A 21,627-nucleotide genomic window follows, 5' to 3' on the forward strand; every position below is an offset into this window, starting at 1 on the left:
GGAGCTGAGCTTCATGCTATTCTTTAAACTATGAAACTCCTCTACATTATGCAGTTTGATCGGAAGCCAGAATGAGCCATCAGTATCCCTGACGATGATGACAACCATGAAGGCCTTTAGAATTACGGGTACTTCATTGCTAAATGCAGTGTAGGTTAGGTTAGACAGATTTATTACACAGTACTTTAATTTCTTCGATGTCTGGATCTATCAAAACAAAAGTGGTGTCTCAAGCAGTTGTCAGAGCTCAGCTCATTAGTGTATTGCTTTTAGCAAATTTTTCTGTTATTGATTTCTGCCAAGAAAAACATTACATTTATGTATTATGATTTATAAAATGAATATTTAATTTTCTATTGTTATATCTCATAAGTGTGCACTTGTAAAAATCTGCTGTTCATATCTTTATTCTTTGTTATTTTTCATTTAACAAGTCTGGCCTGACATGAACCCCCCCCCCCACCTGAATATGCAAAAGAGAGAGAGAAAAAAAAGAAAATAGATGAATAAATAAATAGATTAATAAAAATAATTCCTTGACTATCAAAAGATGATAGTATGGCAAATGTACACTGAAGTTAATTTTTGACATTGTAAGAATAAATTCTTTTTTTTCCGGCTTACAGTATGTACTTTTTTTTTCCTAAAAAATACCCTGAAAAATACTAGTGCGTCTTCCAAGACGAATGTTGTATTGTAAGGCAAGACCCAGGCTCAAGTGAGCTTGGACACTTGACCGATAGCGACCTGGATTTGTATGTTGAGTTATTACACTATGATGTTAGCTTAAGTACTATTTAATTCAGCCTTTTATATGATGTAAACTCAGTACAGTAGTGATAACTCTGTAGATGAGAGTTCAGAACTTTTATATGAATCCAGTGGTGACGAGTTCTCGGGATTTGAGGATGAATAAGTTTCTTTCAAGTTTTATATTTCTACATGCATATTTTTGAAATTGTAGTTTATTTTTATGAAAATAAAACCACCCTTGGACAATGAAAAATGTATAGTATATTTACTAATCACCAACTAGTATCATCGCCATACAAACAAAATTGGACAAGTGATTTCATAATGTAAACAATACTGTACGTCCAATACATGTCGTCGCCCACCACTAAAACAAGAAGAAGAGATGGACTGCTTCACTGTGTGTATGTACTTACCTCTGGTATTTTTATTTACATAATTGTAAATTTGTGGTGAGTGCTCCAGCAAATTTGTAATGAGTACTGAGACAAAAGTGTCTTGTGGACTCCATGCTTCTTATGTTTTTGTGTTCAGTGGTCGGGTATATGGTGAATGTGTTCTTGTATGAGAATAACTTTTTTTTTCTTTAGAAATTTCTTTCAAATATTAGGGTGTATCTTCCAAGATGCAGCATCTTGCAAGCCATAAAATACCATGTTAATTGCCCTTTTGATAAAAATTTACAATGCCTGACAAAAAAAAAAAAAAAAAAATAAATAAATCACAATGTTGTGCAGATTAGGCCACAAGGGTGATGGGTAAGGCTGAACTCCACTGAACTGAGAGTAGGGAAAAATCCACTTTCCTAAAGGTTCCCAACTCACTAAACAGAAAATATCAACAGATTCCTCATAAAAGGTGGAATGAAAACAGCTAAAGTCTCCTCCAATAAAATAAGGAAAATTGTTAAAAGACAAGAAAAAGTTGAGTGATTTAAGTGTCATCTATTAAATCCTGTATTTACCTAGTTGTATTATACGGGAAGGGAGCTATGCTCATGGTGACCCATCTTTGTATCTCTCAGCATCAAGTCTTTTCTTAAAATCTTGAATAGTGTTGGTTACACTGTTTCTTTGTCCAATTTGTTCTAAGTATCTATCACTGTGTAGGAAGTTATTTTGTTTTCAGATCTCTTCTGTAATTATCTTTTTTTTAGTTTCTTTTCGTGTCCTCTTGTTTTTCCATTGTCCCATTTCAATAAGTCATTCTTATCTAAGATTTCCATTCCCTTCATAATTCTATAGATAGTAAGTCTCCTCTTTTCCTTCTTTGTTCCAGAGTTGGTAATTCTAATTTGGACAGTCTTTGTTCATATGTCATTTTGGAAAGAGTTGGTGCCAGTTTTGTTGTTGCTCTTTGTATTCTTTCTAACTTCTTTATATTCTTTTTGGTACTGGGTGTCCATAGTGTTGCTGTGTACTTGAGATTTGGTCTTATTAGTGTAGTTTATTATTATTATTATTTTTTTTTTTATATATATATATATAATTTCCTTGTCCAAATAGGCAAATGCCACTTTTATTGACCTCAATAAATTATAGGTTTCTCCAACTATTTTATTGATATGCTTATCCGGTGTCGTGTCTTTGCTGATCATCACTCCAAGGTCTTTTTCCGAGTTTACTTTTTTGACTCTTCTTCACCAGTTTTATAATCTCTTGATATTCTGCTGTTTTTACTTTTTCCAAATTCCATTATACTACATTTTTTATATTGAATTTCACTTCCCACTTTTGAGTCCATTTCCAGATCTTGTCCAAGTCTTGTTGTAATGAGTTGTAATCCTCCACCATTTTTACTTTCTTTAGTATTTTTGCATCGTCTGCAAAGAAATTCATATAACACTCTACACCTTCGTCCATGTCATTTATGTATATAGCAAACATGATCGGGACCAGTACTGATCCCTGCGGGACACCACTTATCATTTCTTCCCAATTTGAGAATTTGTCTCTAATTACTACTCTCATTTTCCTCCCAGTCAGAAAGTCTTTCATCCATTCCAATAATTTTCCTCTGATGCCACCTATTGATTCTATCTTCCTTATTAGTTTATTGTGTGGTACCTTATCAAATGCCTTTCGTAGGTCCAGAAAGGTACAGTCTGCCCAACCATCTCTCTCTTGTATTATGTCTATTAATTTTGAGTAGAAGCAGATCAAGTTTGTTGTACATGATCTTCCTTATCAGAATCCAAATTGATTTGGATTCAGTATAGTTTTTTCCTGCAAATGTTTAACCCATCTATTTTTGATGACCTTTTCACAAATTTTTGCTACTGTGCTTGTCAGGGAGATCGGTCTGTAATTTGATGGGTCTTCCTTGTTTCCTCCCTTATAAATTGGTACAATGTTTGCCTTCTTCCAGTCCTGTGTCACTTTTCCTTCTTTAAGTGAGAATTTAATTACATTGTATATTTTGTCTGTTAATTCTTCCATGCATTCTGTCGGTATCCAATTTGCAATTCCGTCTGAACCATGTGATTTTCTGACGTCAAGGGTTTTGATTTGGTCGCTGATTTCCTTTTGTGTTACAATTATTTCTTTCATTGAGGGGGATCTTTTTCTCTCTATCTCCTCACAGTTAGGTGAGTTTTCTGTTGTGAATACTGATTTGAAATGGTTGTTCATAATTTCAGCCATTTCCAGTTCTTCTGTATATTCATGTTTATCTTGGCGCAGCTTTTCTATTTCTTGTTTGTTCTTCAATTTGCCATTTATATACCTGTAAAATAGTTTGGGTTCTTCCTTGCATTTTTCTCTCTTTTTTTATAGTTTCTCTTTTCATCTCTGTGTATTTTTACATACCATTTCTTAGTTTGATGTACATTTGCCATTTGCTTGTTTTCTTGTCTCTTTTCCATTTCTTCCAAGCTTTGTCTCTTATCCTTAGCCTCACTACACCTTTTGTTGTACCAGCTTTTTATGTATGTTTTTTTTTGTGGTACGTATTTATTTACTCCCTCATTGTAAATTTCTTTTAGTATATTCCATTTCTCTTCCATCCTTGTTTCTTCATTTAGGAATTTTTCCCAGTTTGCATTGTGAAAGAATTTTGTGAGTTTCTCAAAATTTGTTTTGTTGTACATTAGTCTTCCTATTCTATGTTTATCATTTCTGCTTTGATCCATTTGTTCTTTCAACTCAAATTCTATTAGTACATGGTCACTCATTCCTATCGGAGTTTTGTAATAGATTTTATCAACAATTTCAGGCTCTGTCGTAAGTATTAAGTCCAGCCTTGATGGTTCTTCACTACCTCTGTATCTGGTATTTTCCCTTATCCACTGAGTCATTGTGTATTCAATGGTCATGTCGAGCAGTATGTTGCCCCAGAGTTCCTCTCCACCCTTCACTGTCATTTCCTCCCAACATATTTCTTCTTAATTAAAGTCATCCATAATTACTGTATTTCCTCTGTCCTCCAGTATATTAGTTAATTCATATTTTGTATCTTCTAATATTTTGGAATGATGACTTTCTGTCCAGGACTTTGTTTTGGGGGGCACATACACCACTACAAATTTCCTACTCTTCATATATTTGCTTTCAACTTGTATTATAATTGATTCTACATTATTTTTTCCATCACTTATTTTTGTTACATGTAAATCTTTATTAGTCAAAATTAATACTCCACAACCCTGTTTATCCTTTCTGTTCTTTGTCTTTGTCTTTTTCTGTCAGCTGAGAAAATAGTATACTGTATAAGGGAAAAGGAAACGACAGAAAAAGACGAGGAGAAAGGAAATAAAAAAATAGCTTATACCAATATAGATGGAATAACTTCAGGAATGATTTAATTAAATGATTACCTGGCCTTAGAAAAACCAGACATAATGGGAATAGTGGAAACTAAATTAAAGTGTACCCCACCACCCAACACTGTGGGACAAGTTTTATACAACTGTCTTCTTTGTTTCCTTTTTCCTTATATACCATATTTTTTTTCAGTTTCAGTTTTCTTCATTTTTTTTTTCATTTGCTTTGTTTCTAAGTTATTTTTCTTCCTCACTCGTTTCTTTTTTATCCATATATTTTTGTAATGTTCACTATTTGCTAATTTCGTTGTTCTTGATAGTACTTCCTCTGCAATTGTTTGAGATCTAAGCTTTACTTTCAGTGGCCTGTGTTGTGTTTCTTTAGAGTATCTGCCTATCCTCCTTGTCCTTCTGCTTGTAATTCTTTTAGAATTTCCTTTGCGATCTCTTTCTCCTCTTTTTCCCTCTGATATCTAGGTACATCATTCTTCTCTTTAACCACTTCACTCTGGGGCACATCGCACGTCTGGCAGCATTAGCTGCCCGACGTGTGATGTTGCGTCATAATAATTGCATTATAAAAAATAAAGTCAGTGCTCAATCATTCGTTCTCTTTCACCTGTGAATTTTGATAACCATAGAAAATATGATGAAGCCAGTTTAGAGAGAATGGAGGTTATGTAGGTACAACTACAATAAATATAATCAAGATGCTGACGTCGGCATCATCGCGTACCCACTTGGGCGTCACCGTATGGAAGTGGTTAATGCCATAGATAACAATGCATCTTTTTTTATCCACTGTGTCCCTAACTAAGTTGCCTTTCTCTTTAATTACTTGGATCACCATTTCCTTGGTATTTTCCTTGACCTGTTGCTCCATTATTTCTTAAAGGGATACTTTTTGACATTCCTGTTCAACTTTCCACTGTTTCTTTATTTCTTTAAGTAATTCTTTTATTTTTTCTTCCACCTTTTCAGTCACTTCTTGCATTTGATCTTTAATCTCCCTTTTTAATGCTTCATTCCTATTTATGTCTTCACTTTTCAACCTTTCATTTTTTGCCTTTAATTTATTTAATTCCTTTTGTAAGTCATCTATCTCCCTATTATTCTCCTAATTGGCTTTCCTTAGCATAGATACTTCTTTGTACATTGTTTTGTACTCACTTTTGAGGTCTATTAAATCATTATTATTAAATGTCATTAATATCTCTATTTCTCATTGTATTTCTATACCTGGGTTCTCTATCCATTTCTAATACTCTATGCATAATATTTCCTTCTTGGTCAAACCCTGAAAAAACCTCTTTAAAACCTTTGGTATTCCCTTGGTGTCTGAGAAAGACACATCTTCTTTTGAACGACACCAAGTGGAGTCTCAATTCTACTTTCTTCTAAGCATCTCTTTGCTGGTTGTCTCTTGGAGTTTCTTTGCTTCTTTCCTTTTTTTTTTTTTTTTTAAGAAAGAACAATGAAAAAAAAAAGATAAAATGGAGATACAAAGACATTTACATTTTGGTTCCAATGAGCTTTCACTACACCAGGTCCACTTTCAAATCGTTTGTTCGTGAATCGCTAGCTAGCAGTTCAGAGCGTTCGTTCTGGCACATCCTGCTTTGACCGTGTCTGCTTCATGTAAAGTATGTTCAGGTTTGTATTTTGGAGATTCAAGTCAGGGTCTGAATACATAAATTACCTTAGAGCCCACAGGACATCAAACTCACTTGTCCAGCTTTTGGACAGACATGGTCACCTACCCCACTGGAAGGAGGCCAAAGTTCTTAAAAAGGGTTTCGAGAAGAAGGTAAGAAAAACAAAGCTGCATACATAAATACTTATGAAAACAATGGAAGAGATGGATTTATTTGCTTATCAAAGGTAGCAAGTGTCCTCATGCTAGGTACAACAAAACGGGTGGAACACAGGACAACTGTTCACTGCCTAGGTGCTACAACCTTACTGAGTACCCTTCAAGAGTGACTTAAATTGTAACATATGTAATAACTTTCTTTAGACAACTCTTTGAAGAAGACCAAGTTGGTTGCCACATTAGAGCAAATTAATTCTTAGACCATCTTCATTTTACTTCCACCACCCAGTCTCTCATTTGTCCTTTCTTCTCTAAATACAGTATATGTGTATATGTAAATATATAAATTGATATATGTGTATGTATATAAGTATATGTACATATGTGTTAAGATATATTCTTGTTTGATTTATTTCTGATCATACAACCAAAACAAACTAAAAGCTACTTTTGTATTAACCCTCAGTTCTACCAATATTGGAGATTCCATGTCTGCTGCTAGTGTTGCTACAAGTTCCAAGAAGAAGCCTAGTTCTTCAGAAATTAATAAAAATCAAGCAGTATCTACATTCCAGTTTGAGGTTAGTGATAACTTGTGAATTTCTTTAATTTAATGATATGAAGCCTTCTTGTCTCCGCACTGGAGTATGAATTGCATAGTAACATGCAACCAACATTTTAGAACTGTTGGGGTGCCATTATGGCCTAGTTCTTCAAAGATTAATAAAAATCGAGCAATATCTATATTCCAGTTTGAGGTTAGTGATGACTTGTAAATTTCCTTAATTTAATGATGTGAAGCATTCTTGTCCCTGTACTGGGGTATGAACTGCATAGTAACATGCAACCAATATTTTGGGACTGTTTTGGGGTGCCCATATGGCCCATCATTTTCAAATACAGTAGAACCTCTACATACGAATTTAATTCGTTCCAGGACCTACTTCGTATGTTGAAATGGTCGTATGTTAAATCAAATATTCCCATAAGAATACACTGTAATTCGTTTAATTCGTCCCACAGCCCAAAAACCTATGATAACTCCTTGGTAAATACTGTACTGCAGATAATTACACATAGCAATAAAACAAATGCATTACTGTATATAAGAGAGATGTAAAAAAAAATAATTTGTAAGGAAATAATCAATAAAAAGGGTTTTTTATTGTCACCACCTTAGAGATCGTCGAGATCGTAGACATGTGTCGGCCATATTGTTTAGCCAGATCACTTATATGAACACCGCTCTCATGCTTTTCTATGATTTCTTGCTTTACTTCAAAGGAAAGCATTACTTTCTTCCTTTTTTCTCCACTGCTACCACTCGCACTAACCTTCATGGGACCCATGATGATAAAATGAAAAAGGAAGGTATTAGGCACTGTTATTTACGATCAGAACAAGGAGAACCATGCGACACGAAGGAGAGCTGTGAACTGACTGCTGTCTAGCGGGCTAACCATGAAACTGCGATGCTACGAGAAACTTCGATGCCGTATATACAGTATGCGAAACTTAGACGACTTTGTATGTTGGAAATTACTTCGGGTGTAGAGTCAAATATTAGATCAAATTTCACATGGTATATTGGAAGATTCGTATGTTTAGGCAATTGTAAGTAGAGGTTCTACTGTATTAGAGCTTAACCACTTTGGTACAATGACACCTACGTAAGTGTATTTACCTAGTTGTATTTTGCGGGAAGGGGAGCTATGCTCGTGGTGTCCCGCCTTTGTATCTCGCAGTGTCTAGTTTGCTCTTAAACTCATGAATGGTTTTTGCGCACACTATTTCATTGTCCAGTTTGTTCCAAGTGTCCACCACTCTATGTGGAAAACTGTTTTTCTTCAGATCTCTTCTGTAGCTATGTTTTTTTATTTTCTTTCCATGTCCTCTTGTGCTTCTCTTGTCCCAGTTTAACAAGTCCTCTCTATCGAGTATTTCTGTGCCCTTCATGATTCTGTAGATGGTCAGTAGGTCACCTCTCTCTCTTCTTTGCTCCAGAGTTGGTAACTCCAGTTTAGCCAATCTCTCCTCATATGACAAGTTTGCAAGTGCAGGTGCCATTTTTGTGGCTGCTCTCTGGATTCTTTCTATTTTCTTTATATTCTTTTTGGTACTGGGTGACCACAATGTCGCCGCATATTCTAGTCTAGGCCTTATCAGTGTGACCAATATTTTTTTTAATAATTTCTTCGTCCAAATATGTAAATGCCACTTTTATTTATCTTGGCAAGTTGTAGGATTCTCCAACAATTTTGTTTATCTGTTTATCATAGGACAAGTCATTTGAAATAATTACACCCAAATCTTTTTCAGATATCTCTTTCTATACCTCCTTGGTTCCAGTTTTATATTGTCCTGATATTCTATTTTTGCTTTTTCCAAACTCCATTGTGCTACACTTGTTAATATTGAAGTTCACTTCCCATTTCTGACTCCAGTTCTATACCTTATTCAGGTCTTCCTGCAGTGATTCGCAATCCTTTTCAGTTTTTACTTTCCTTAACAGTTTGGCATCATCTGCAAAGAAGCTCACGTAACATTTCACATCATCATCCATGTCATTCACATAAATAGCAAATATTATTGGAGCCAATACAGATCCTTGCAGTACTCCACTGATCACCTTTTTCCAACCTGAATATTTTTCTCTGAGCACTACTCTCATCTTTCTACCAATCAGGAAGTCCTCAATCCATTTTAGTAGGTTCCCTTGTCTATATGTTCCAGTTTTTTAAATAATTTTTTGTGTGGTACTTCATCTCTCGTCTGGGGTATTGGCTGCATGTTATTGTGGCAAAGTAGCATGCAGTTGATACTTTAGGGTATATATGGGGTGCCCCTACGGACCAGAGCCACACATCATTTTGTCTGTGATAGAGGAAAACTCTGTACATAGAGAAATTATGACACTTTTATACTATGACTGTCCCTCTGTTATGCTGTCCCCCAACCCCTTGTTACTGTCCTGTACCATTTCTCTAAATATTCATTTCCTTTTTTTGCCTACCTACCCTGTGGTGGGGGAAAAGAATACTGCCACCAAGTATTTCCACTTGAGTCGTAAAAGGCGACAAAAAAGGGATGGGGGATGGGATTAGGAGTCTTACTACCTGTAGCCCCAAAAGGGGACATTCCTAAAAAAGAAAGTAAAGGCACAAAAGTGTCTGGGAGCTTTCCAACCAGTACCCTAAGGTTTGGGTCTTTTAATGTGCATGGATGTGGTACAGATGAGAGTAAAAGGGAAGAGATAGGCAGTATGTTTGTGAGAAGAAAGATGGATGTACTGGCTTTGAGTGAAATTAAAATGAAAGGAAAGGGCAACTGTGAGTTTGGGAGTATAGCTGGGAGGTACTCAGGAGTGAAGAGGGGATGAGGGAGAGAAGTGGTGGCTACATTAGTAAGTAAAGAGATAAGTAAGCGGGTAGTGGAGTGGAAGGTGTCATCAAGGGTGATGTGGATGAAGGTGAAGCTGAGAAAGGAGATGTGTGTTTTTGTAAGTGCGTATGGGCCTGGTAGTGAGAAGAACGTAGAGGAAAGGGAGGCATTTTGGGTAAATATAAATGAGTGCATAGAGGAATTAGGGAGAAATGTCAATGTAGTTGTATTGGGAGACCTAAATGCTAGGGTAGGAAATGAACCAATTGATTGAGTGATTGGAGTGATTGATGATAGCAAATACAGTGTTTAAGAAGAAAGTCAAGCATAAACACACATGGGAGAGGGTGGTGGATGGAAGGGTGGCAGATAGAGCTTTAATGGACTATACAGATGCTCCTCAACTTACGTTTTAGTTACGTTCCGAACGGCTGAACGTAACGTGAAAATGAATGTAAGTTGTTACTGTACGTTCCAGTAATGTATGACCGTTCATACTGTACTATACATCCATAAATTCTATTACCGTGTCTTATAAAACACCCCTAAATAATTAATTATAAACATAATATTGTAAAATAATAACATTAATTTCAAATAAATTAAATTCAAGCAACATAAAGTGAGATGGTGGAGGAGAAGGAGGAGGAGGCAAGGCACATTCAGTCTGTCGTTTGTACCATGTAAACAATGGATGCAGCGTCATGCGCAAGTATTGTTTGAATGTCTTGTACTACGGAGGGGCGCGCTAAACTCAAAAATTCATTCAAAAATTTTTTTTTCTACAACTTTTTTTTACAGTCAGTTCAAACGTAAAATAAAAAAAACGTAAAACGAATGAATGTAAGTAGAGGAGCATCTGTATAGTGGTGACCAGGAGTATAGTAGGAAGAGTTAAGAATGTACATGTGTTAAGGGGAGAGAGTGGGGAAATATCAGATCATTTCCTGGTAGAAGGTAAATTGAGAGTATAGGTGGAGAAAGAGAAAAAGGGCAGAAGGTAGGGAGGTACTTAGAGTGAACTGCTTAAATGAGGAAAAAAAGGAGAATGAGTATAAGAAGTTGAGAGAGGAGTGGGAGAGAGTAAAGGATAGAGTAGAACTAGGAGTGGAGGAGGAATGGGGATGGTTCAAGGAGGGAGTCATAAGGTGTGCAAAGATGGTGTGTGGAACAAGGAGGGTGGGAGGAAATAGAAGGAAGGGTAGTGAGTGGTGGGATGAGGAAGCAAAGAAGGGTGTAGAAGAGAAGAAGCAGGTATTCATAGATTGGCTACAAATTAGGATGAGGGAATCATATGAGAGGTACAAAGTAAAGAGAAGGGAAGTTAAGCATAAGATAAAGGAAGCAAAGAGGAGAGCAGATGTGAAATGGGGAAAGAGTATGACAGAAAATTTTGAAAGTAATAAAAAGATGTTTTGGAAGGAAATTAAAAGAGGAAGAGGAGGCAAATCAAGTAGAGAAGAAAAGGTAAAAGGTGCAGATGGAGAGATGATGATTGAAGAGAAGGCAGTGAGAGGAAGGTGGGCAGAGTATTTTAGGGAGTTGCTAAATGTGAAGGAGGATAGGGAGGGAAAGGTAGTTGCAGTGGGAAATGCTAAGAAAATGAGAGTGATGAGTGAGGAAAATGGAGGAGAAATAGGGAAGGATGAAGTGAAAGCAGCTGTTAAGATGATGAGAGCAGGTAAGGCACCTGGATTGGATGGATGCCATGCAGAATGTCTGAAGAAAGGAAGTACAGTTATGGTGGACTAGCTGGTGAGGTTATTTAATGTTTGTTTAAGGGAGGGTAGAGTTCCGGAGGACTGGAGGAGTGTCTGTATAGTTCCGCTTTACAAAGGAAAGGGGGACAAGTGTGAGTGTAGTAGATACAGAGGGATCAGCTTGTTGAGTGTAGTTGGGAAGGCGTATGGGAGGGTCATGATTGAGAGGATTAGGAGAAGAACAGAGTGAGTAATTGGTGAGGAACAGTGTGGTTTTAGGACAGGTAGGGGATGTGTAGATCAGATTTTTGTGGTAAGACAGATATGTGAGAAAGCTATAGGAAAAGGTAAGGATGTTTTTTGGGCTTTTATGGATCTGGAAAAGGCTTACGACAGGGTAGACAGAAAGGCGCTGTGGGAGGCACTGCAGATATATGGGATAGGAGGAAAGCTGTTAAGAGCAGTCAAGAGTTTTTATGAGAGTAGTAGAGCTTACATTAGGATTAGAAATGGAGAGAGTGAATGGTTTGAGGTAAAGGTGGGACTTCATCAGGGATGTGTTATGTCGCCCTGGCTGTTCAATCTTTACATGGATGGGGTGGTGCAAGAGGTGAATGCAAGGGTAGTGGGTCAGGGGTTGGAGATGATTAAAGAAAATGGAGAAAAGTGGGAGGTGAGCCAGCTGTTGTTTGCGGACGACACTGTGCTTGTAGCAGGATCAGAGAAGGGATTGAGGAATTTAGTGACAGTTTGGGAAGGTGTGTGAAAGAAGGAAGCTGAAGATAAATGTGGGCAGAAATAAGGTGATGAGATGTACAAGGAGAGATAGCAGCAGACTGGAAGTGAGCATTAAGGGTGAGAAACTGGAGGAAATGGATAGTTTCAGATACTTGGGTGCGAATGTGACAGGAAAGGGAGGAGTGGGGGTGGAGGTAGAATGTAGATTGAGAGAAGCGTGTAAATGCCTTGGTGGATTAAAAAGTGTAATGAGAAATAGACATCTGGGAATGGATGCTAAGAGGAGATAGTATGAAGGAGTGATTGTGCCAACAGCAATGTACTGGGTAGAAACATGGAACATAAGAGAGGAAGAGAGAAGGAGATTGAATGTGAGATGAAATGTCTGAGAATATGATAGGGGTTACTAGGCTAGAGTGAGAAATGAGGTGATGAGGAGGAGAACAGGGGTGGAAAGGGAACCGGGAGATAGGGTGCATGAAAGAGTATTAGGATGGTTTGGACACATGGAAAGAATGAGTGAAGAAAGATTAGTAAAAGAAGTGTGGAAGGCGGAGGTGGAAGGAGTGAATATGAGGGGGCATCCTAGGATGAGATGGATGGATGGGGTGAAAGGGGCTTTACAGAAGAGAGGAATGTCTGTAGAGGAAGGACGGGAGAGGACAGAAGATAGGGGTGAATGGAGAAGGGTTGTGTAGATGAGGCTGTGATGCATGAGGGGGAGTGGGTGGGGGATGGGGGTTGAGGAAGTATGTATGAGAAAAATTTGACGCAGCCCAAAGGGATTTCTCCCTGTCTTCTCCTTTCCTGCATGGGGGGACGGAGAGAGAGGGGGGGGGGTGTCGCCGAATTTATGAAGCGGCCTTGTTGTGGATGTGCTGTGTCTTGCGACACTGCTTCTGACCCAGGGCAGTGGACAGGATGCAGGGATGACCTGTCATCCAGGAGGTGCCAAGATAGGAGGGTGGAGGAGAGTGGAATATATGGGAAATGAAATGGGTGGAAGTGATTTCTCTGCCTTTTTCTTTTTGGCTGCCTCCCCGTGTAAGGGTGAAAAAGCCTTTGGTATATGTATGTATATACAAAAATAGACAGAATAATTTCTTGACTAAATGAATTAAACAACTATCTGCTAACAGAGAAACCTGAGAATGGGAATTGTGGAGACAAAATTAAAAGGTCCCCTATCATCAAATATTATAGGACAAGGTCTAACCAGTGGATGAAAAATAGAATGGAAAAACAAAGCGGAGGAATCATGTTTTTGACTAAGAAAAAAAGTTTAAATGTGACAAAGATAATAGAAGGAAAAAATAATGTAGAATTGATGATGATTAAAGTTGAAAACGGGAAATATGAAAAGTAGAAAATTATAGTATATGTGCCCCCAAAAACATAGGCTTGGACTGATAATGATCATTCCAAACTACTGGAAGACACAAAAATTACATTAATTGAATTAATGAAAGGAGGAAACATAGTAATTATGGGTGACTTTAACTCAAAGGAAATATGTTGGGAAGAAATGACAGTAAAAGGTGGAGAGGAACTTTGGGGAAATATTCTACTGGATATGACCATTGAATACACATTGACTCAATGGGTGAAAGAAAACACCAGATATAGAAACAATGAAGAACCGTCGAGACTAGACTTAATATTCACATCTGAGCCTGAAATAGTGGACAAAATGGAATACAAGACACCAGTTGGGAAGAGTGACCACATACTAATAGAGTTCGAACTAAAAGAACAAAATGATGTGAGAAGAGATGAGAAACATAGAAAAGGAAGACTAATGTACAACAAAACGGACTTTAAAAATTTGGATTTTTTTTTTTTCAAAATGCAAACTGGGGAAAATTATCAATGAAGAAACAGAAATGGAAGAGAAGTGGAACATATTAAAAGAAAAATACAAGGAGGGAACAGATAAATACATACCAAAGAAGACAAAAAAGGGTATACATAAAGTGTTGGTATAACAAAAAGTGTAGTGAAGCTATAGAAGATACAAAGCCTGGAAAAGATGGAAAAAAGGACAAAAAAGACCAAATGGCAAACAAACATCAAACTAAGAAACGAATATGTAAAAATACACAGGGAAGAAAAAATAAACTGAAAAAGACATAATAGAAAAATGCAAGGACCAACCTAAACTATTCTACAGATATGTAAATGACAAACTAATAGACAAACACGAAATAGAGAAACTGCGCGAAGGAAATAAAGAATACTTTAGGATCTATATGGGGCGCCCCTATGGACCAGAGCCACATATCATTTTGTCTATGATAGAGGAAGACTCTGTTCCTAGAGAAATGATGACACTTTTATTATACTACGACTGTCCCTCTGTCATGCTGTCCTCCAACCCCTTGTTACTGTCCTGTATCATTTCTCTGAATATTCGTTTTGTTTTGTCGCCTACCCTGTGGTGGGGTGAAAAGAATGATGCCACCAAGTCTTCCCACTTGAGTTGTAAAAGGCAACAAAAAACAAGATGGGGGTTAGGACTAGGAATCCTGCTACCTGTAGCCCCACAAGAAACATTCCTAAAAAAAAAAAAAAAAAAAAAAAAAAAAAAAAAAAAAAAAAAAAAAAAAAAAAAAAAAAAAAAAAAAAAAAAAAGTAAAGGCATAAAAGGGTCCAGGAGTTTTCCAACCAGTACCCTAAGGTTTGGGTCTTTTAATGTGCGTGGATGTAGTACAGATGAGAGTAAAAGTTAAGATAGGCAGTATGTTTGTGAGAAGAAAGATGGATGTACTGGCTTTGAGTGAAACTAATTTGAAAGGGAGGGGTAAGTGTGAGTTTGGGAGTGTAGTTGGGAGGTTCTCAGGAGTGAGAAGGGGAACGAGCGAGAGAAAGGGTGGCTGTACTGGAAAGTGAAGAGATAGGTAAGAGGGTAGTGGAGTGGAAGGAGGTTTCTTCAAGGTTAATGTGAATGAAGGTGAAGCTGGGAAGGGGGATGTGGGATTTTGTAAGTGCGTATGGGCCTGGTTGTGAGAATAGTGTAGAGGAGAGGGAGGCTTTTTTTTGGGTAGATTTAAAAGAGTGCATAGAGGGATTAGGGAGAAATGTGAATGTAGTTGTATTGGGAGACCTTAATGCTAGGGTAGGAAACAAACCAGTAGATGAAGTGATTGGTGGCAATGTGTCTCAAAAGAGAGTTGATAGCAAAAACAGTGTTTAAGAAGAAATTCAAGCATAAGTACACATGGGAGAGGGTGGTGGATGGAAGGGTGGCAGATAGAGCATTAATGGACTATACTGTATAGTGGTGACCAGGAGTATGGTAGGAAGAGAGAGAGTGGGGGAATATCAGATAGTTTTCTGGTGGAAGGTAAATTGAGAGTGGAGAATAGGTGGAGAAAGAGGAAAAGGGCAGAAGGTAGGGAGGTACTTAGAGTGCACTGCTTAAATGAGAAAGAAAAGGAGTATAAGAAGAAGCTGAGAGAGGAGTGGGAGGGAGTGAAGGATAGAGTGGAACTAGGAGTGGAGGAGGAATGGGGATGGTTCAAGGAGGGAGTCATAAGGTATACAAAGATGGTGTGTGGAACAAGGAGGGTGGGAGGAAATAGAAGGAAGGGTAGTTAACCACTTCCATACGGTGACGCCTACGTAGGCGGCATGAGGAGCAAGTGGGTACTCGATGATGCCGACATCGCCATCTTGATTATATTTATAGTAGTCGTACCTACGTAATTTCCATTCTCTCTAAACTGGCTTCATCAATTTTCTATGGTTATCAAAATACACGGGTGAAAGAGAACAAACGATTGAGCACTGACTTTATTTTTCATAATGCGATTATGACGCAACATCGCACGTCGGGCAGCTAATGCTGCCAGACGTGCGATGTGCCCTGGAGTGAAGAGGTTAATGGTGGGATGAGGAAGCAAAGAAGGCTGTAGAAGAGAAGCAGGCTTTCATAGATTGGCTACAAAATAGGATGAGGGAATTGTATGAGAAGTACAAAGTAAAGAGAAAGGAAGTTAAGCATAAGATAAAGGAGGCAAAGAGAAGAGCAGATATGAAATGGGGTAAGAGCTTGACAGAAAATTTTGAAAGTAATAAAAAGATGTTTTGGAAAGAAATTAAAAGAGGAAGAGGAGGCAAATCAAGTAGAGAGGAAAAGGTAAAAGGTACAGATGGAGAGATGATAATGGAAGAGAAGACAATGAGAGGAAGGTGGGCAGAGTATTTTAGGGAGTTGCTAAATGTGATGGAGGATAGGGAGGGAAAGGTAGTTGTAGTGGGAAGCACTAAGAAAATGAGTGATGAGTGAGGAAAAAGGAGAAATAGTGCAAAGATGGTATGTGGAACAAGGAGGGTGGGAGGAAATAGAAGGAAGGGTAATTAATGGTGGGATGAGGAAGCAAAGAAGGCTGTAGAAGAGAAGCAGGCTTTCATAGATTGGCTACAAAATAGGACGAGGGAATCATATGAGAGGAACAAAGTAAAGAGAAGGGAAGTTAAGCATAAGATAAAGGAAGCAAAGAGGAGAGCAGATGTGAAATCAAGTAAGAGTATGACAGAAAATTTTGAAAGTAGTAAAAAGATGTTTTGGAAAGAAATTAAGAGAGGAAGAGGAGGCGAATCAAGTAGAGAAGAAAAGGTAAAAGGTACAGATAGAGAGATGATAATGGAAGAGAAGGCAATGAGAGGAAGGTGGGCAGAGTATTTTAGGAGTTGCTAAATGTGATGGAGGATAGGGAGGGAAAGATAGTTGTAGTGGGAAGCACTAAGAAAATGAGTGATGAGTGAGGAAAATGGAGGAAAAATAGGGAAAGAGGAAGTGAAAGCAGCTGTTAAGATGATGAGAGCAAGTAAGGCACCTGGGTTGGATGAATGCCATGCAGAATGTATGAAAAAAGGAGGTACAGTTATGGTGGACTGGCTGGCGAGGTTATTTAATGTTTGTTTAAGAGAGGGTAAAGTGCCGGAGGACTGGAAGAGTGCTTGTATAGTTCCACTTTACAAGGGAAAGGGGGACAAATGTGAGTGTAGTAGTTTCAGAGAGATCAGCTTGTTGATTGGATTAGGAGAGGAACAGAGTTTGTAATTGGTGAGGAACAATGTGGTGTTAGTACAGGTAGGGGTTGTGTAGATCAGATTTTTGTGGTAAGACAGATATGTGAGAAAGGTATAGGAAAAGGTAAGGATGTTTTTTGGGCTTTTATGGATTTGGAAAAAGGTTTTGACAGGGTAGACAGGAAGGCACTGTGGGAGGTATTGCAGATATATGGGATAGGAGGAAAGCTGTTAAGAGCAGTCAAGAGTTTTTACAAGAGTAGTACAGCTTGTGTTATGATTAGAAATGGAGAGAGTGAATGGTTTGAGGTAAAGGTGAGACTTCGTCAGGGATGTGTTATGTTGCTCTGGTTGTTCAATCTGTACATGGGGTGGTGCAAGAGGTGAATGCAAGGGTAGTGGGTCAGGGGTTGGAGATGGTTAAAAAGAATGGAGAAAAGTCGGAAATAAGCCAGTTGTTGTTTGCTGACAACACTGCGCTTGTGGCAGGATTGGAGGAGGGATTGAGGAATTTAGTGACAGAGTTTGAGGTGTGTGAAAGAAGGAAGCTGAAGATAAATGTGGGCAAAAGTAAGGTGATGAGATGTACAAGGGGAGAGAGTTGAAGCAGGCTGGAAGTGAGTATTAAGGGAGAGAGACTGGAGGAAGTGGGTAGTTTCAGATACTTGGGTGCGAATGTGGCAGGAAAGTGATGAGTTGGGGTGGAGTTAGAATGTAGATTGAGAGAAGTGTCTTGGAGGATTAAAAAGTGTAATGAGAAATAGACAAATGGGAATGGATGCTAAGAGGTTATATGAAGGAGTGATTGTGCCAACAGCAGTGTATGGGGCAGAAACATGGAACATATGAGAAGAAGAGAGAAGGAATTTGAATATATTTGAGATGAAATGTCTGAAAAGTATGATAAGGGTTACTAGGCTGAATAGAGTGAGAAATGAGAAGGTGAGGAGAACAGTGGTGGAAAGGGAGTTGGGAGATAGGGTTGATGAAAGAGTATTAGGATGGTTTGGACACATGGAAAGAATGAGTAAAGAAAGACTAGTAAAAGAGGTGTGGAAGGCAGAGGTGGAAGGAGTGAATATGAGGGGGCGTCCTAGGATGAGATGGATGGGGGGTAAAAGGGGCATTACAAAAGAGAGGAATGTCTGTTGAGGAAGGATGGGAGAGGACAGAAGATAGGGGTTAATGGAGAAGAGTTGTGTATAGATGGTTATGTGATGCATGAGGGGGTGGGGGGATGGGTGAGGGAGTATGTATGAGAAATAAATTGACGCAGCCCGAAGGGATTTCTCCCCGTCTTCTCTTTTTCTGTGTGAGGGGACGGAGAGGGGGGGTCGTCTAATTGATGAAGCGGCCTTGCTGTGGATGTGCTGTGTCCTGTGATGCTGCTTCTGACCCAGGGCAGTGGACAGGATGCAGGGATGTCCTGTCATCCAGGAGGTGCCAAGATGTGAGGGAGGGAAGAGGGTAAAGGGGAATGGACTATGTAGGGGATGGAATGGGTGGGAGTGGTTTCTTTGACTTTTTCTTTTTGGTTACCTCCAAGGTAAGGGGGAAGAAAGCCTTTGGTGTATGTACAGTGCTCAACCAGGATGTACGAACGGTTAGCGAGAATGAGTGATGAGTGTTGAGGACTGTTTTTGCTGAAATGCACAATTTTATATAAAGAATTAGTATATGGTTGCATTATTTGACTTATTTTCTTTAAAATGTGTGATTTCCATGTAATTTGATCAAAGAGAAGTTACGTTTTTATCTAAAAATTACCAACCACACACCGTCTGACTCACTAATTGCCGACCTCAACCAAACTGACGGTTTTTGCTCAAATGCACAATTCTATATAAAAAATTAGCATACGGTTGCATTATTTGACCTATTTTCTTTAAAATGTGTGATTTCCATGTAATTTGATCAAAGAGAAGTTACGTTTTTATCCTCTGCAAAATTACCAACCACAGCTACGATTCGTCCAGCTCGCCATCTATGATCACTGGTGGTATGGATCAAACTACACTATTAAGTTTCTTACTATTATGTTATTAGTGTAATAGATTGCATATAGTTAAATTATTTTGACCTTTTTCTTTAAAATGTGTGATTTTCATGTAATTTGACCAATCATGCATTTCACCAAAAATCGTCGGACGGTATTCATAGCTGTGGTCGGCAATATTTTAGAGGATAAAAACATAACTTCTCTTTGATCAAATTACATGGAAATCACACATTTTAAAGAAAATAGGTCAAATAATGCAACCTCATGCTAATTTTTTATATACAATCGTGCATTTCAGCAAAAACCGTTCTTGTTTGAGTTTGGTCGGCTATTAATGAGTAGGACGATATTCGTAGCTGTGGTCAGTAAGTTTGTAGAGGATAAAAATGTAACTTCTTTTGTATCAAATTACATGAAAATCACACATTTTAAAGAAAATAGGTCAAATAATGGAATCATATGCTATTTTTTTTATATAAATCATGCATTTCAGCAAAAACCGTCCTTGTTTGAATTTGGTCGGCTATGAGTGAGTCGGATGGTATTCATAGCTGTTGTTGGTAATTTTGCAAAGGATAAAAACGTAACTTCTCTTTGATCAAATTGCAGGGAAATCACACATTTTAAAGAAAATAGGTCAATGCAACCATATGCTAATTTTTCATATAAAATTGTGCATTTCAGCAAAAACCTTTCTTCGAGTTTGGTCGACTATGAGCAAGTCGGTCGGTAATTTTGCAGAAGATAAAAACAGCTTCTCTTTGATCAAATTGCATGAAAATGACACAAAGAAAATAGGTCAAATAATGCAACCATAAGCTAATTTTTTTTTTTTTTTTTTTTTTTTTTTTTATAAAATTATGCATTTCAACAAAAACTGGACGGTATTCATAGCTGTTGTTGGTAATTTTGTAGAGGATAAAAACGTAACTTCTCTTTGATCAAATTACATGGAAATAACACATTTTAAAGAAAATGGGTCAAATAATGCAACCATATGCTAATTTTTTATATAAAATTGTACATTTGAGCAAAAACTGTTATTGTTTGGTTGAGGTCGGCAATTAGTGAGTCGGACGGTATGTGGTTGGTAATTTTGTAGAGGATAAAAAAGTAACTTCCCTGTGATCAAATTACATGGAAATCACACATTTTAAAGAAAATAAGTCAAATAATGCAACCATATGCTAATTCTTTATATAAAATTGTGCATTTTAGCAAAAACAGTCCTCAACACTCATCACTCATTCTTGCTAACCGTTCGTACATTCTTTTCGAGCACTGTATGTATGTACTTTTTCCAAACTCCATTATACTACATTTCTTGATGTTGAAGTTCACTTTCCACTTTTGACTCCATTCCCAGACTTTATCCAGGTCTTTCTGTAGTGATTTACAGTCTTCCTCTGTACTTACTTTCTTTAGTAGTTTTGCAACATCTGTAAAGAAGTGCATATAACATTCTGCACTTTCATCTATGTCATATATGTGGCAGTACAGAACCTTGTTGGACTCCACTGATCATTTCTTTCAAGGTCGAGTTTTTGTCTGTAAGTACCACCCTCATTTTTCTCCCATTCAAGAAATCTTCCATCCATTTCAATAACTTTCCTTGTATGACACCTATCATTTAGATTTATGTAGCTTTTTGTGTGGTACTTTATCAAATGCTTTTTGTAAATCTAGGAAAGCACAATCAGCCCATCTGCCTCTTTCTTGCTATTCCCCCCCTCACTTTCAGTTCCCTTCTCTTCGTAAATACTGTTTTAACTCTGTTAACTGTTCCTTCATATTGTTTTGTATTTCTTTACTTTCACTTTCACTAAAGTATGTTTCTCAATGGGTATGAATTAAACGTAAATTTTCTTCTACGTTTCTTCCAATTAGTACACTTGGTTTAACAATTCATGCAAAGGGAATCTCGCCTGGTATCCCCAATCCACTCACTAAGCCATCTCTGTTCTGACGTCACTACTTAATTTATCCAATAATTTTGATTGTTACAAATAAGTGCCTCCCCTCAAGGCAAGATTTCTCACCCAATACACCAATAAATTTTTTCTCTTCCACCCTTCTCCAATCAGAAACTGTCTTAAGCAATACTGCTTATGCAAGCAATCTTGGTCACGAAGCGGAATGGCTTAGTGTTCACATTTCATCACAGTGCCAATATTGGTACCCTAGCTGTGTTTACAAACTTTAGATGGTGAGTGAGATTATGCAGCTCTGCAACTCCCTCGCAGCTATTGTTTTCAAAACATTTAACTTGTAAAATGAATTTCTCGCCACCTACCCCTCTACCTACTTGTCTTCCTTCATCTACCAGCCTCTTACACTTGCATTATTTCTATTAGTCTCGAGTAAAAGCAGATCAAGTTAGTGGCACATGATCTTGTGTGTCTAAAGCCAAATTGTTTTGGATTTGGTATATTATTTTCTACTTTCAATA

The 21,627-nt window shown here is 37.7% G+C and overlaps 1 protein-coding gene across 1 annotated transcript in view; it reads left to right on the top strand.

The window, feature by feature from the left end:
* Window positions 1–21,627, top strand: part of LOC143023732 (uncharacterized) — a 68,426-nt gene that overhangs the window by 20,389 nt on the left and 26,410 nt on the right. Inside the window, exon 2 of the mRNA XM_076182332.1 lies at window positions 6,793–6,907. Coding sequence (XP_076038447.1) covers window positions 6,815–6,907 — 93 coding nt within the window. The 5' untranslated portion in view covers window positions 6,793–6,814. The remainder of the gene's footprint in view (window positions 1–6,792; window positions 6,908–21,627) is intronic.

The sequence above is a fragment of the Oratosquilla oratoria genome, unplaced genomic scaffold, assembly GCF_046742065.1.
Source record: "Oratosquilla oratoria isolate Oo_2021 unplaced genomic scaffold, ASM4674206v1 SCAFFOLD56, whole genome shotgun sequence".
NCBI lineage: Eukaryota > Metazoa > Arthropoda > Malacostraca > Stomatopoda > Squillidae > Oratosquilla > Oratosquilla oratoria.